The 17,026-nt window shown below is 43.6% G+C and overlaps 1 protein-coding gene across 3 annotated transcripts in view; it reads left to right on the top strand.

The window, feature by feature from the left end:
* The first annotated feature begins 305 nt into the window (after nt 1-305).
* The window catches only part of CHAF1A (chromatin assembly factor 1 subunit A), a 29,156-nt gene continuing 12,435 nt past the window's right edge, over nt 306-17,026 (top strand). For 2 of the 3 annotated variants that reach the window (XM_026720349.2, XM_087922624.1), the window contains exons 1-7: nt 363-538; nt 1,874-1,928; nt 5,836-6,602; nt 13,471-13,527; nt 15,605-15,846; nt 16,670-16,730; nt 16,905-16,973. In XM_026720349.2, the coding sequence (XP_026576134.1) occupies nt 1,880-1,928; nt 5,836-6,602; nt 13,471-13,527; nt 15,605-15,846; nt 16,670-16,730; nt 16,905-16,973 (1,245 nt within the window). In that variant the 5' untranslated portion in view covers nt 363-538; nt 1,874-1,879. Of the gene's footprint in view, nt 539-1,873; nt 1,929-5,835; nt 6,603-13,470; nt 13,528-15,604; nt 15,847-16,669; nt 16,731-16,904; nt 16,974-17,026 lie in introns of all 3 variants that reach the window. The other variant, XM_087922623.1, reaches the window with a different exon arrangement.

The raw sequence follows: 17,026 nt of genomic DNA, 5'->3' as shown, positions 1-17,026 counted from the left end.
TTTCGTTGCATACAGCTCTCAAAGGGTGACCCCCCTCCAATACACCCTACATAAAGTACTGGAAATTTGGGAAGAGCGAGGTAACTAGGCGGGCGCCCGGCTGCAGAAAAAGGAGGACGCTTTCTTGGGCCCCTTTCTTCCCCGCCACCCACCCCGCCCTCAAGAACCGGAAGTGCGGATACGCGTCTCATTTTCACCGCATCTCTACACAAACCTCCCCGGGCCAAGCGCGCCTTCCCGTCGGGGCTGCTTCTCGCGAGATTTCGAGCCGCCGCTTCCCGCTCCTCCCGCCCTCGCGCACAGCCGGCAGGGTCACGTGGGCTCGGCGTCCCGCCCTATCAGGGCGCCGGAGCGCGAAGGTCGGCAGAACTCCCGCCAAATACGAGCGAGGAGCGAGCGAGCGGACGGGCCGGCGGGCGGTTGGGCGCGCGGGGCGAGCCGGATGGGACCGGCAGAAGCAACGAGCCTTCGCGGTCCCCCGGGAATGTGAGGGGAAGCGACGGTTTCCCGCAGCCCGGCCGCTCTTCTCCTCGGGTAGGTGAGGGACTAAGGAGAACGGCGGGGAGCCGGAGGGGCCTGTGGGGTGCGGGGTTTGGAGGGGAGGGAAACTGAGGCAGGAGGGTTTCTAAGGAGGGGAGGGGGTCTCTGAGGGGAAACTGAGGCAGGGAGGGGAGGGGTCTCCAAGAGAAACTGAGGCAGGGAGGGAGGGGAAATTGAAGCGGGAGGGGGTCTCTGAGGCAGGGAGGGGAGGGGTCTCTGAGGGGAAATTGAAGCGGGGAGGGGGTCTCTGAGGGGAAACTGAGGCAAGGAGAGGAGGGGTCTCCAAGGGAAACTGAGGCAGGGAGGGGAGGGGAAATTGAAGCGGGGAGGGGGTCTCTGAGGGGAAACTGAGGCAAGGAGAGGAGGGGTCTCTGAGGGGAAACTGAGGCAAGGAGGGGAGGGGTCTCTGAGGGGAAACAGACAGGGAGGGGAGGGGTCTCTGAGGGGAAATTGAAGCGGGGAGGGGTCTCCAAGGGAAACTGTGGTAGGGAGGGGAGGGGTCTCTGAGGGAAAACTGAGGCAGGGAGGGGAGGGGTCTCTGAGGGAAACTGAGGCAGGGAGGGGGTCTCCAAGGGAAACTGAGGCAGGGAGGGGAGGGGTCTCTGAGGGAAACTGAGGCAGGGAGGGGGTCTCCAAGGGAAACTGAGGCAGGGAGGGGAGGGGTCTCTGAGGGGAAACTGAGGCAGGGAGGGGAGGGGTCTCTGAGGGAAACTGAGGCAGGGAGGGGAGGGGTCTCTGAGGGGAAACTGAGGCAGGGAGGGGAGGGGTCTCTGAGGGAAACTGAGGCAGGGAGGGGAGTGGTCTCCAAGAGAAACTGAGGCAGGGAGGGGAGGGGAAATTGAAGTGGGGAGGGGGTCTCCTGAGGGAAACTGAGGCAGGGAGGGGAGGGGTCTCTGAGGGGAAACTGAGACAGGGAAGGGAGGGGTCTCCAAGGGAAACTGAGGCAGGGAGGGGAGGGGAAATTGAAGCGGGGAGGGGGTCTATGAGGGGAAACTGAGGCAGGGAGGGGAAGGGTCTCTGAGGGAAACTGAGTCAATCCATAATCCAAAGGCCGATTGAATTAGAAAGCCCAAGGTCCAGAAGTTTAGACAAAAGTCTATGTGGAAGAATTGTGTTAAACAAGGTGCAGCGCTTGGTCGGTTGGGTGAATGGGAAACAGACACTAAATATTGTGTGTTTGTGTAGTTGAATGACGAGGAGGATTTGGTATGGGGGGGATAGAACTTGAGTTATCACAAGAAGGATTGGGTGAAGGCCAATATCAATAATCGGAAGTGATCAATATTACATTCTGAACATATGCGGAAATTTAATTATTGTTTGCCTTTGCTAGGCAACTATGGAGTGTCGAAATAAAACAGGAGCTCCAGCCCGTAAACTAATCCAAGGTAAATTGTTTCATCTTCAAATATATAATCTGGTTCTTCAACTTTATGCTTTTCATATTTCTTCGATTTATAATACTATTTGCATTCTGTTCTGTGTTTCAAGAACTTTATTCTTTCCTGGGGTTGCAGAAATTGGAGTGCAAGGCCATTGGGGGAGAACGGTTGTTTTTCTATTCTATTGACTTTGTTCAGTGGGGTGGAAGATATCAGTCCATCTTGGTTTTGTTGCACTGCACTGATATGGGCAGTGACTTCAGAATAATCCCCTCTGTTAAAGCCATTAGCACATCTGCGGAGTCAGGAGCCTAGATTTCCTTCAAAACTATAGGTAATTCTCAACTGAGGCCAAAATTACTCTTCCTTTGCGAGACGGTTATTAAGTGACTTCCATTTTATGGCCTTCCTTGGCACAGATCCATTGTTAAGTGGATCATTGTAGTTATTAAGTGAATCTGGCTTCCTCATTGACCTTGCTTGTCAGAAGGCTGCAAAAGATGATCATATGTCGCTGGGACACTGCAACTGTCATAAATATGAGTCAGTTTCCCAGCCTCCATATTCTGATCATTTGACTATGGGGATGCTGTAACAGTTTTAAGTGTGAATAATTGGTCATAAGTCATTTTTTCCCCTGCTGTTGTAACTTTAAAATGGTCACTAAATGAATGGTTGTAACTTGAGGACTACCTGTACTTCCTTGAACCGTGGGATGAGTGATGATAGCTCACTGGACCTAAGAATCTAGGGACTCATATTAACAGGTCAAACGTTACACTACATTGTTATACTTTGTATGTGGAATAACCAAGTTGGATTCATTCTTGTCACTATCGTTTAATTTAACTTGTCACAATCATGGTTTAATGAGGCCTGTAGCCTGCTTCATATATCAGTCAAAAGGAAGTAACTACATTGCTTAATGTTATGTCTGAATTCAGCTATATTATTTGCCTCTTGTTCCAGACAAAATATGGTGGATACAAAACCACCAAGCTCTCAGTTGGTATTGATAGCTTTATGTTTTTGAAGTTGTCAAAAGTCCTTTTTGGAGCTAAATTAACAGCATTTTCTGTGTCTTAATAGTAGTAAATTTAATTGTCAATAAAGTTTGGATATATTTGCATGGCTATTAATAGATTTGTGAATGGCTTACAGAAACAAAACCCAAAATACAACATAATTTTAGCATTCAACAATATTTCCTTCTAACTGAAGGCCAAATCAAAAAATTATTTCAGATTGAGAAACTATAGTAGAGTCTAGGCCAGGGCTGTGAAACTCAAGCCTGGGGGCTGGATCCAGCCCGCAGAGTGCTTAGATCTGGCCCAAGGGGTTGCCCTGGAAACAGCAAAGGACTAGCCAGTGGTGCCTCTGCCAGCGAAAATGGAGTTCCGGAGAGCAGCCCTTCTGAACTCCATTTTCACTGGCAGAGGGTTGCAGGAGGCTGTTGTAGCCAAAAACGGAGCTCAGGAGCCCGTTTTCTCTGGCAGAGTGCTTGGGCCTCCACAGGCGCCCCAGCGCAAGTGACATCAAGCTGGCCACGCTCATCTGCCCCCCCCCCAGGTCAAACCCCATTGTGGCCCTCAATGAAATCGAGTTTGACACCCCTAGTCTAGGCTTCGTTAAATTTTAAATCATGTCCTACAAGGCTCTGCTGACTTGAAGAATACATGTGCTCTCAGAAAAGGTCTTCCTTTTGTCCCCAGTTTTCTATGTTTCAAAAGAGCCCTTCTCATCCAACATCTTCCCACCACACTGTTCAGGCAAATGCTGGGGGAAGCCCAGTGTGATACTTTCCCACTTGTGTTCCCTAGCGACTCCTACCAAGACGTTTCAATGACTGCGATATAGATGATAGTGTGTATCCGCCATCCTTCGCAGCTTTCAACCTCTTTGTTTTCCCATGAATTTGTCTAATCCCCCTTCAGAGCTATCCAAGTTGCCATTGCTCCATTTGATAGAAGTGAATTCCATGGTTTAATTATGCCCTTAAAAAAAAAAAATACCTGTTCAGTTTCTCCCAGTTTAGTTATTTTGGCTGACTCCAGCTTCTGGTATTTTACTAGAGGAAAAAAAATGTCCACATTTGAACCCTGCACTCCTTAGCCTTACACTATACATTTTTGTTCCTCCTATTCAAATTTAGTTATCTGTGATCCAGGGTCCACTGATGGGCTGTGAGAATACATCCATAAATATTGGTTGCCAGACTGACAAAGAATCTGGGGACTATAATCTTAACTATAGTAGAGTCGCAAGCTTCTCTATTGTTAGTGAGGAGATCTATCTCCTTGATGGATTACTGGCAGAAAGACAATCAGAAACTTTTGTCAAGTGTCACAAACCAAGACTGAGTCCTTTTGTTCGCCTACAGATAGAATCTCGCCAGACTCACACCATTATCTGCACAACTACAGATACATCTGTGAACTGATACGGAGGGTCCGTTTTTGCCCTCTTCCAGCCTAACAGACTTTTTTCCAAGCTTCATGTCTCCTTGCCCTCTGAGAAGCAGCCCCTCCCTCCTGGGACTCCAAACCACATCCCACCACACACACCTTGCCATGAAACTATAATTGTTTTAAATGGAAAACTGTTTTGCTAGAATTCTTGTTATCCAATCTTTTCTCAATAAATCTTGCTAACTGAGAACCCTGGAAGAATTCTGTGTGAAAAAGAATATAACCCTCAGTTCCCTCAAGAGCCTGACAATTTAAGTAGCCCTGGATATGGGTGTTGAGCAACCAAAATATTATTTGTGTAAGTGGGAACACAAACATCTCAAGGGATTTGGCAACAATGCTAATTTGTGATACTGAAAAATAAAATGTTTATTTAATTTGGAGTTTGGATGTCAGTTGAACAAGGTTTATGTATAATATCTACAGGCTTTTTCCATTGCTGATTTTTAGCTTGTGTGATAATCCTCTAAAGCTTTTGATGATATTGGTGATAGTCCATCTAAAGGAAAAGGTTGTGAATTAGTCTTAACGCCATTTGGTAGCATTCTTGTCTCAATAGTAGTCTTTTTTTATCAAGCATATGTTGGGTGATAAATTCCATTCATGATCCCGTGTAACATTTTCCTTTCTCAGAGGAATTTGTAGCTTTTAGTGGACATTGTTTTTCCTCTTCAAGATTCCTTTCTTGATCAGATGTCAAGAGACTGTCCTGTGCCAGAAAGATACATATATTTTGATTTAGGAAATATTAACATTACTTTTTTATTCAGCCTTTTTATATAATTCAAGGTTGCAAGCAGACTAATAGCAATAGCACTTGTACTTATATACTGCTTCACAGTGCTTTACAGAACTCTCTAAGCCAGGGCTGTCAAACTCCCAGCCCGCGGGATGGATGCGTCATGCACTGGCCATGCCCAGGCCCAGTTTAGCGAAGGGAAAAAAATCCCGATACATCATGTGACAATGTGAGTTGGCACCCCTACTCTAAACGGTTACCTAATACTCTTATTTTCCCAAGAACAACCACTCTATGAGGTGAGTTGGGCTGAGAGAGAGACTGGCCCAAGGAACCAAGTACTTTAATATATGCAAAGCATACTACCCCATACAGGCTATAGTGTGATGCTGGTTGTTTAATTTTCCATTTTTATGAAGGAGACAGATCTGCATGTTACACATAATTTGAAGTAGGAAATAAAAATCAGTTGTAAACTACCCCAGGGATTGAGCTGATTAAAAAATGGATGCCGCTGTTGATCATGATTATTATTTTACAATGATCGTTGATCGCTTTATATGTTTGTGTATTGGTTTGTTTTAAACTGGTTTTATCGGATTGTTGCTTTTATCTGTTGTGGGCTGCCCAGCACTGCTTAGATGAGATGGGCAGCCGCAGAAATTAAATAGCAATAATATTCATTTTATCGGTCTTATTATTCCAGCTCGACTGCCCTTCAAACGCTTGAATCCCATACCAAAGGAGAAGAACGACACAAATCCCGAAGTGAAAAAAGCCAGGAGCGTGCAGAACGCCCTCGATCAAAACGTAGCCTACCCTGACTCGCCGCATCCTTTGTCGGACAATGTGGAAAACAGTTGCGAGGAAGAAACTGAATCCCTTGTTCCAAAACTGGTTAATGGCAAGGGTCCCCTAGATAACTTTGTGAAGATAAGTATAAAAAATGATACAAGTCAGTCTCGGCTCTTCATAGACTTGACGGATGACCCTCCTCCCAGGCTGGATGAGAACACGGGTCGCACCAAGTCCAGCGTCCGAGCGGCATCTCCGGGGGGAACCCCAAAGGAGAAAGAAGGCCAGGCCACGTCCCCAGATTCCTCTTGCAACGCCCAGGAGGTGGATCCTTGTTTAGAAACCGGCTTAGATATAACAGATAAGGAATTACCAAGCGTGGCATCCACTGGGCTAGAAACTAATATTTCCACAGAGGGTAAACCTCAGAATGTCATATTTGAACGGAAAATGCCAGTCGTGGTTCTGGAGGACATCTTGGTCACCAGATCTCCTCAAGCTGCAGCTTTGGAAAGAAGCACAAACTCTGAAAACGAAACCCTGGAATCCTGTCCCGAAGAGGAGACGCCGTGCACCAATTCCTCCTCAAGTTCTCTCTCTCTTACCAGCTCCCCTGAGTCTCAGGCGACCAAGGAGCATCACGTTAATCCACTAGCTGCTTCAACACCGGTGTGGAAGGTTAGTGTCCCATTTGGGAAAGCCACATCATGGTCAATATTGCGGTTAGTCCTCGACTTACAACCGTTAACGGTTTAGTGACTCTTCAAAGTTACAGATGCACTGAAAAAGGTGACTTAGGAACATTTTTCACACTTAACGACCATTACAGCACCCCCACAGTCACGTGATCAAAATTCAGACTCTTGGCAACTGACTCGTATTTACAACGGTCGCAGTATCCCCGGGTCACGTGATCCCCTTTTGGGACTTTCTGACGAGCAAAGTCAATGGGGAAGACAGGTTTACTTAACAACGGTGTCACTCACTTAACAACCGCAGTGATTCACTTAACTGTAGAAAAAGGTCATAAAATGGGGCAGAACTCACTTAACTGTCTCACTTAGCAATGGAAATTTTGGGGTCAAATGTGGCCGTACGTCAAGGACTAACTATAATTTGTTTGGACAAGATAAACTCTTAGCAGTCTGAAGATAATTGCTGTTTTTGCTAACTCTTGCCTTTCTCATTGATCTGTTTTTAAAACAAATTCTGCTTTTACAGGCTTGACTCACAATTATTCATTTAGCAAGTGTTTTAAGTTACAACAGGATTGAAAAAAAAATGACTTATAGCTGGTCTTCACACTTACGGCCGCTGCAGCATCCCCATGGTCACATGATTAAAATGTAGGCACTTGGCAACCAGCATGCATTTATGATGGTTACACTGTCCTGTGGTCATGTTATTTGCAACCATCCCAGCTGATTTCCAGCAAGCGAAGTCGATGGTTGTTTAATGACCACGTGATTCAATAACTGCAGTGATTTGCTGAACAAACGGTAAAATTAGGCATGACTTAACTGCCTTGCTTAGCAGTGGAAATTGTGTTGAGAACTATCTGTATTTGGATAAAAATAGTTGGATGTTGCCATTTTACAGTTTTTTTCTGGGTAATATAAAAATAGCCTATTTTCTTAGTTTGCACAGTACCTTAATTCAGGATGGATTGGTTTAATCAACATTGATTATGTCTCGTGTTGTTGACCCTTAGCAGCCACATCAATAGATTTTTCTGCATGACAATCTGGGTGAAGTTGAAGCTGAGAGCAGGTACTGAATATATTACGGCAGTTAAGACAAGTTCAGTCTCTTCTTAAAACCCTGTTGCGTGAACAGAAGCCTCCTAAGATAATATGAGATAAAATGAAGCTTTTTTTTTAACTTGAAAATTGATTTTGGCTTCTTCCTGAGTGTGATAAGGTGCTGACAGATATTTATGAAAGAGGTGAGCAGTTTTATAAGATCGTGCACTTTTAGGAATTGAAAACATTTAGTCCTTCATTTAACGACCACGGTTGGGCCCAAAATTTATGTTGTGAAAAAATTGTTAAGTGAGTTTGGATCCATTTTATGACTTCTCACCATATTTGTTAAATGAATCACTGCAGTTCTTACATTAGTAACCTGGTTGTTAAGTGAATCTGGCTTCCCCATTGACTTTGCTTGTCAGAAGGTCGCAAAAGGGGACCACATGACTCTTGGACACTGCGACCGTCATAAATGTGAACCTGCTGCCAAGTATCTATAAATGTTGATCATGTGAGCCATAAATATGAGTAAGTTGTCAAGCATCCGAATGTAAATCACATAATCATGGGGGTGCTGCAACGGCCATAAGTGTGAAAAATGGTCATAAGTCACTTTTTTCAGTGCCGTTGTAACTTTGGTCACTAAATGAACTGTTGTAAGTCAAGGGCTACCTGTAATATGAAATGGAAATCTTTTCACACTAGCACACAGGATTAGAAAACTATGAAAACTGAACCCATCTGCATTATAATAATATATTAAATTTATATGCTACCCAACTCTCGCAACTAAAACTGCTCAGATTTTCTGAGCTGGCCTCAGTCTATTACTCCTATTATTGGATTTGATCTGGAGAATGAGAGTGGATTTTAGGGCGCAAGAAGGAAGGAATACGGTTTGAAATGATGCCTATGAAAATCTGCAGTGCAGGAGGTGTCTTGTATTAATGAAGTAGCTGTGTTTGCAGGTCCACTCGCCTTCCAGTCAGTGTTGACTCTTGATGGCTGCCTGGATAAGACTCTGCGGTCTTCTTGGCAAAATTTCAGGAATGGTTTGCCTCCTTCCTAGGGCTGAAAGCGACTGGTCCAAGGTCACTCAGCAGGTTTCGTGCCCAAGCCAGGACTAGAATTTACAATCTCATGGTTTCTAGCCTGGTGTTTTAACTACTTACACTAAACTGGCTCTCGATATAGCACTAGTATCCATAAAAGAAAAATTAACACAGTAAGTGGCCCCTCTTGAGAACAAAGGCTCAAGATTTTGAAGGAAACCCCAGGGAAATTTCCACAGAACTAGCTGTTCCACAGAGCAGATACCATGTGGGCGTGATAGGGAAGGAAACAATCCAAAGCGAACAGCTTGTGGTGTGGAATTTCCTTAATTATGGCCATTAAATGTTATCTATAGATAACTTCTATTGGAATAATGTAAGTCAGTATTTTTAAAAAAAAAAAGTTTCAGGAAACATTTTGGAAATTCCTTTGTAGGAATGTCTAAGCTACCAGCCAAAATTTACTAGGTGAAGAGTAATAGGATTGTATGCTATAATACAGCTTGATATGTTTGGTTTTAAGGCGTTATTAGGCCTTGTTATAATATCCACTCTTGGTATAGATAATTTAATGCTGAGTCAACAGGCGTACTCTCTCTACAAGTAGTCCTTGGCTTACCACCACAATTGAGCCCGAAATCCCTGTTACTAAGCAAGGGAGTTAGTTGTTCAGTGAGTTGTGCCTCATTTTACAACTTTTTTTGTGACTGTTAAGTGAATCTGCAGTTGCTAAGTGAAGCGTGCGGTCGTTAAGCAAATCTGGTTTCCCTGTTGGAAGAAATATCCAGGTCCACTTCCAAGCCGGGAGACAAAATGGAGGCCGATTGGAAAGAAGGTCCATTTATGGAGGAAGCCGAACCACCGAGCCTGTGTGATTCTGGGCAGCCGACCACATGGAGCTGAGGGTGATGGGTTTGGATACCTTCTCTTGGGCTTTGCTCTTGAACATCCTGTTCCTGTACAAGAACACGTATTCTATTGGCTGTTGTAGGGGGTCTTAGCTGGCTCTATAGGCAAAGTGCAAATCCTAGGAGTTTGTCTGAGCTAAGTTTGGTTAAAATTTGGACTGCTGATGCAATGAAGGGGCTTTGGGCAACTCCCGTTGTGGCTGAGGGCTAATCCTACCTTTGGGTGAGGGTATTTGCTTACGGATAGAGCTCCCTGTCTCCTCATCTCTTTTAAGTGCTGACATCTGTGGGCTATTAAGAAAGGTGAGGGCTGCTTTCCAAGAGCATCTTTCCCCATTCCACATCCAGGGAAATATAATATTCTGCCTTTTTAATATTTCTCCAAAATATTTCATTCTCCTAGGAGAGGGGTGGGTGCTAACTCTCTACACCCCCATTGCCTTTGCTTGTCAGAAGCTGGCTGGGAAGGTTACAAATGGCGATGACAGTGCAGCCATCATGAATACATGCCACTTGCCAAGCATCCCAATTCTAATCCAATGACTGTGGAGATTAAATATGGAAAATGGTCCTGTCCTTTTTTTTCACTGCTGTTATAACTTTGAATGGTCACAAAGTGAATCGTTGCAAGTGGAGGATTATGGACTGTGGAAAGCACAAAGTCCAGTTGCTAAATGTATCCCTGTACAATGTGAAATGAAATTTACATAGAAGGAGACATCTACTTTCTAACTAGTATACATCTATGCCTGTGTTCTGCAATGCTAAAACCATACCATTTGCTTCTTAAAAAAACCTTCTCCTTCAAATCAGAAACGTTCAAAGGCTTCGAAATTACAAACACTAACCTAACTCCATAAGCAAATGGGCAGCTGGATCCACTGTATGTGAGCCAAGGTTCATTCAGATAACAGATAATCAGAGTTGGAAGGGACCTTGTAGATCATCTAGTCCAACCCCCCCCCACCCAAAAGGAAGACCCTACACCATTTTTGATAGATGGGAGCCCAATCTCTTCTTGAAAGCCTCCAGTGATGAAGCTCCCACAACTTCCAAGGGCAACTTCTGTTCCATGGGTTGATTGTTCTCACTGTCAGAAAACTTCTCCTTATTTCTGGGTTGAATCTCACCTTGATCATTTTCCATCCATTATTCCTTGTCTGGCCTTCAGGGGCTTTAGAAAATAGCTTGACCCCTTCCTCCTCTATGTGGCAGCCCCTCCTCAAATATTGGAAGGCTGCTATCATGTCTCACCTGGTCCTTCTCTTCTCTAGACTCGCCAGGCCCAGTTCCTGCAAATGTCCATCGTAGGTTTTAGTCTCCGGTCTCCTAATCATCTTGGTTGCTCTTCACTTTTTCTAGAGTCTCAACATCTTTTCTATAATGTGGTGACCAAAAGTGGATGAAGTACTCTAGGTGTGGTCTTACTAAGGCTTTATAGAGTGGTATTAGTACTTCCCTTGATCTTGATTGTATCCCTCTCTTAATACAATTTAGGATTGCATTAGCTTTTTTGGCTGCTGCTGCACACGGCTGGCTCCTATTTAGCTGGTTGTCTACTAAGACTCCAAGATCCCTCTCACAGCTACTGCTATTGAACCTGGTTTCACCCAGTCTATATGTGCACTTTTGGTTTTCCTTGCCTAAGTGTAGGACTTTACTTTTCTCTGCACTGAATTTCATTTTGTTAGATAAGGCCCAGGGTTCCAGTCTGTCAAGATCCATCTGGATCTTGAGCCTATCTTCTTGGGTGTTAGCTATTGCTGACAGCTTAGTATCATCTGCAAATTTGGTAAGTTCCCCTTCTATTCCCTCATCTAAGTCACTAATGAAGATATTGAAGAGTCCTGGGCCTAAGACTGAACCTTGTGGCACCCCACTGCTTCCTTCCCTCCATGTAGTCTTAGACCCATTAAGGACTACTCGTTGAGTACAGTTTGCCAGCCAGTTGCGAGTCCATCTGGTGGTGGTGCTATCTATTCCACTTTTTTCTAGCTTACTAAGAAGTAGGTTGTGGTCTACTTGCTACTGACTTAGTGTATTGCATAAATCAGTGTGTTGCATGTCAACTTCTCCAAAGTGGTCCTGTATTGCTCTGTGTGTGTGTGTGTGTATGTGTGTGTGTGTTTTAAAAAAAACTTCTCTGGTTGTTATTGGGTCTCTGAACTGCCTGTGTAATGTGGCATGTTACTTATTGTATATTTGTGTGTGTGTTTTAAGATAGCTATTATGTCATTAAACTTTCCATGTAATACTTAGAATGCCCTGTATTGTTTTTGGGAAGTAGTTTATTCACAAGCCTTTGGGATTCGTTTGTTGCTCTTCCTTAGCTTGAAACAAAGTCATGAATTGTTCTGTCAGCCAAAACTTAGTTAACTGGCAAGTCTTGTTTTCTTGATTTCAAATAAGAATTGGAAAGTCTTTGAGGGAAGCCGTGGTGCCAGTACAGAATGCACTTGTGGCAATTCTGAGTTAGTTTACTGCCTTTGTTGTTGTTGTTCAACTAATGGGTCCAAGACTGGAATTAACAACCTTCACGGAAAGAATTGGAGAAGATTCTTGCCTTCATATAAATTTAGATCAAATTGTGTTGGGTTAGTTCTCTACTGCTCCCAAAATTACCTCTTTTACTGGCTCTGTTTAAAGTTAAAGGGTATGTTTTCTCAGGTTTATTCTATTCCAGTAGAAGTGGGAGGCAGGGTTATTTTTTCATCTGAAAGATAGCCAGAATAGCAACCCTCAAACATTGCAGAACATAATTCTCCATCCTTTCATCACCCTCCAAAACATTCAAATTTAAACCCTATTACAAATAAGTATTTTTAGTTTGCCTGTTTGCCATGATGATAAAGTGAAACTTGTATTTATTCATATAGACTTTTTTTAGATTCACTTCACAGCCATGGTGACTCAGCTTATGACTCTTATAAAAATGGTCGGAAGCTTGAGTCCAGTCAGTTGGTACCTCGACTTATGACCCCCAACAACTTACGATCAAAATTCCTGGCTCCATTGTGATCATAAATTGAAAACTCCCTGTAGCTGCAGAATAAGAGGTGTAGTCCCAGCCCGTCTCTGATTGAGGAGGCCTTTTAGGTTTTCTTACCCAGGTTTCAGGGCTGGAATTCATTGCAGATTTCATATCTCAAAGTTGCTTTTTTAATCGCCTTACTTAAAATTGGTTGTTTTTTTTAATGTTAGAATTTCTGAAGATGATGGGTCTAACCTCACCTGAGTCTGCCGTCAGTGTTTCTCTGTGTTTCCTCTGCTTTCTTAAAATACAGATGAGGAATTCAGATCACTGCATTATGCCATAATACTTCTGTCCGTCTTTAAACGTGCCAAAAATGACTCTTTGGTCTGACTCACACTTCATGCTAAACCAGGGCTCCCCAATCCCTCGGCTACAGCTCACTACCGGCCCGTGGCCTATTCGGAATTCGGCCGTGTGAGCAGTTGGCCAAGGTGCACGCACACATGCAGCTCAATTTGCTTGAGTGATGGGCCGGCAGGCAGTCCCATGTGTGCACACCAGCCTACCACTTGTGCAAGGGTTGCGTGCACATTCACCAGCCCAGTACACGGCCCAGTTCTCCTCTCCTTTCCACCCTCCAGGTGGGCTGCCATGCTGCAAAGGTTGGGGACCACTGTGCTGAACCACAATTCCTTTAATCATGGTTTGTTGAATTACGCTATAAGTTACAGCTTGCAGAAGGGTAGGGCTTTCATGACCCCAGACACCCCATTACGGTTTGTGCTCTGTATAAATCCTAGTCTCCGTCTTGATTGCTTGAAAGAAATGTTGATGGCATAACCTGCTCCGTCTTTCCCATTTCAGGCTTCTTCAAAGGTCCATCGAAGTTCTGAGGAGAAGGAGAAACTCAAGCTACAGAGGGTGAGACTAACTGAGTTTACTTGCTGAAAAGTGAAAGTGTGCAGGCTTAAGAACGTGATGCAGAAGACAGTAATAAATGGCTTTAATGACAGTATTTGGTCATCACTGAAGCAGCCTGACGGGGTTTTTTTTATAAAGCTTTCATGAAAACTCGTTAAAATTTGATCTACTTTAATTACCAGTCATCATCCTCGAGAAGAATGATCTCTGGTTGCTCAGAGATGGTGACACATCACCGGTGACTTTGGCACTCTGGCTGTTCAAGCCCAGAAGCCTGAGAAATACCTGCATTAATGAGCAACAGATTTTCTACTTTTTTGAGGTCTGAAGTTCTGGCTCCACAGCGTTTTCCACGCATGCACATCTCTAATAAATTGTAAATTTCCTCCACCGAAACAGCTCAGCAGAGCTGCAGGCAGAAAAAGTCCTAGTTTCTTATGCCAACTTCTCCAGTTAGGCCAGAAAAGGCTTAAATTCTGGGAAAGACAATATTAAATCAGACGGAACGTGGCCTGGCTTAAGAGGCCTCTTCCATCATCCTATGTCTTCCAGGTGTTTATGGCTAAAATGCTACTTTGGAAGTGCCAATTTGTATAATCAAAGATGTTGTTTGACACAACTATTTCTGGGCTTGGTAATATCCAGGATCAAGTGGGGCAGGGGATGTTTTTAGTCTGTTATGGGGTTGGATGGTGTAATTGCCAATCAAAGCAAGGCACCGCTTAAACGGACTGCTTTGTCTAAAGAAAAGATCTTTGTTTCTATTTGAAACCATTATTGGACCTCTTGCTAGAAATGGAAAGAAATTTAAGATTTAATTTTGGGATTGGATGATTCGCACAGTTTATGATTATCGAAATACCTTGTTCGTTTTAGAATATGAGATCAATGTATTTTATATCGGCATCTGTACCGAAAAAAGTTGGGATTTATTCTTTTCTTTATTTTGCACTCTTGCTTGCTTATTTTTTCATCTCTGTTTTGCTTTTTTGTGTTTTATCCTTTGCTGAAAACTAATACCCTTTTTTGAAAGCAAGACTCTTTGAGGAAACTACAGGAACAATTATTTTGAAAGTGAGGGTAGGGTAGGAGGGACAGGTTGGAATGAGCTTCAGAGTCCTGTGAAAACTTCCTCCTATTAGAGTGATAAGGATAAGAATATATTTAGTGCCAAGGAAGGCGAGGGTTGGCAGAATGTTACACCATGAAACAAAATGCACAGCTCCTTTTAAGTTACTTAATTATTTCTTTGTTTCAATATTAACAAAGTGACAGTGTTGCTCTGAGTCTTTCCCACCTTCCAGCTACAGTAGCCATGTTATTTCCCACAGGTATAAAAACAGAACAAAAAAAGTAGCAAACCAGGAAAGGATTTGAGTGTGGCAACTATGAAAGAAGTTCTCCCAGTGTTAATAGAATTTCGTTTTAATGTTGAAGGACAGATAATTTTAAACAGAGGACAGAATGAATAGGCTACGCAGATAGTTGTGCGAGTTTAAACCTTTCCATTGGGTTATGGTCTGGGACTTACGTCCTGAGCAGGAGGTTGGATTAGAAAACCTCCAGTCATGTCCCTTCCAACTCTGTTATTCTATGATGTGGAAGGTTTTATTCATTCACTCTATGAACATGCCAGTAATCTCCCCTTAATAACCTTTTGTTCAGTGACCAAGGCAAGAAATGTTGCGGCTCCCATCCTCTAGCCTAGGGAGATACACCTGATGGGACCCAGAAGGGCCTTCTCCCCGGTGGCTCCCTTTCTCTCTGGAACATCATTCCCTCCGGACATTAGAATGGCTCCCACTCTAACACTCTTCTGGAAGTCACTGAGGACCTGGGTCTGCCAGTGGGCCTGGGCAATGCAGAGTGGGATGGATCCCTTTAAATGGCTCGAGTGATGTGTTGTCACCAAGGCGAAGGGTGCTATTATATAACTTCACACAGTCACTAAAAGAAAGGTTGTAAGTTGAGGCAACCTGTTGCCTGTTAATATATATATGGCACTGCTCTACTGTGGGGATATGACAGGGTCAAGAATTCCCCCTAAAGGTCTTTTCTGTTCTCTCTCTTTTTAAAGGACCAAGAGCGTGCAGAAAAACTTCAGAAGCTGGAAGCTGAACGGGAGGAGAAGAGACAGCTGAAAAAGGAAGCCCAGGTTGCAAAGGAACGTGCCCGAGAGGAGACAAAGAGGAAGAAAGAGGAAGAGAAGGAGCTGAAGGATAAAGAAAGGAGGGAGAAAAAGGAGAAAGATGAAAAAGAGAAAGCTGAAAAGCAACGAGCAAAAGAAGAAAAACGGAAAGAGAGGCAGGAAGCTCTGGAGTAAGTAAATTGTCACGTGATGTCTATCAACATAGCTTTTCCTTGTTCCAATCGCATATGCTATTGGGATTCTGCTAGCTGGAATTGGTTGCTGTTTTCTGTTGATAGGATCCTTTTCTACTGATTGGCTGCTTTCCTTTAATGGTGTTTGGAGTACCACTGATGACCCTTCCTTCCTTCCTTCCTTCCTTCCTTCCTTCCTTCCTTCCTTCCTTCCTTCCTTCCTTCCTTCCTATGTTACAAAAACAAGTTGTTTGAATGTAATTGGACAGTTGGGTGGGTGGGGGAGTTAACCAGATGTTTTGGATGTGAAAGTTTAGATCCAGCTTTGCTTTCATTGTAACTTTAGTAAATTGTACTTAAGTAAACAATGAATTCAAGAGTCTTTACCAAGTTGGCGTGGCTGACATCCATCCTTCCTTCCTTCCTTCCTTCCTTCCTTCCTTCCTTCCTTCCTTCCTTCCTTCCTTCCTTCCTTCCTTCCTTCTTCATATCTCACCCAAGTTGTGAGGTCTAATCTGGGCTCCATTGCAATTTGATGTCCAGCTGTGATGGATATTTTCAAGGCTGCCTCTTGGACCACACTTAATCATAAAATGGATTTGAGTTAGAAATTCAAATGGAAGCTTTTCCCACCAAAAAAAAATAAATCTGCAAAATGTTCCTGGACTGGAACACCCAGCGTTTTGGGGTACAGGGAACATTTGAGTCACGGCTGAACGCTCCCGATGCTTATGTTTTCGTAAACCGGGTGGCAACTTGAAAACATGCATAGGAATGACACCGGGATTATATTTTCCTAAACCTGGGCTTTATTTTGAAGGGCGAAATTAGAAGAGAAAAGAAAAAAGGAGGAAGAAAAACGCTTAAAAGAAGAAGAGAAGGTAAAACCAGCAGCCCATTTTCTTTCTCAGCAAGAATACAAAGCTCAAAAGAAGTGCTTTTGGACATCACACAACGTTTGCCTTCTCGCTGTTAGAGAAGGATTTGTTTGCAACGATGTTCTTAATCTTGTGGATGGAAACATAGATATAATCTTGTCAATTTTCTAATTCTAGCGCCTCAAAGCAGAGAAGGCTGAAATCACCCGGTTCTTTCAAAAACCAAAAACCCAGCCTGCTCCAAAAGTAAGTTTTCTAACCATTTCTGTATATACCGTTGAGGTGTTTAAAAAACTATT

This window comes from Pseudonaja textilis, chromosome 1 (assembly GCF_049901715.1).
Source record: "Pseudonaja textilis isolate UNSWEBS1 chromosome 1, rPseTex1.2, whole genome shotgun sequence".
NCBI classification, from domain to species: domain Eukaryota; kingdom Metazoa; phylum Chordata; class Lepidosauria; order Squamata; family Elapidae; genus Pseudonaja; species Pseudonaja textilis.
Note: the sequence above shows the minus strand (reverse complement) of the source record. Positions and strands in the feature narration are given on the sequence as shown.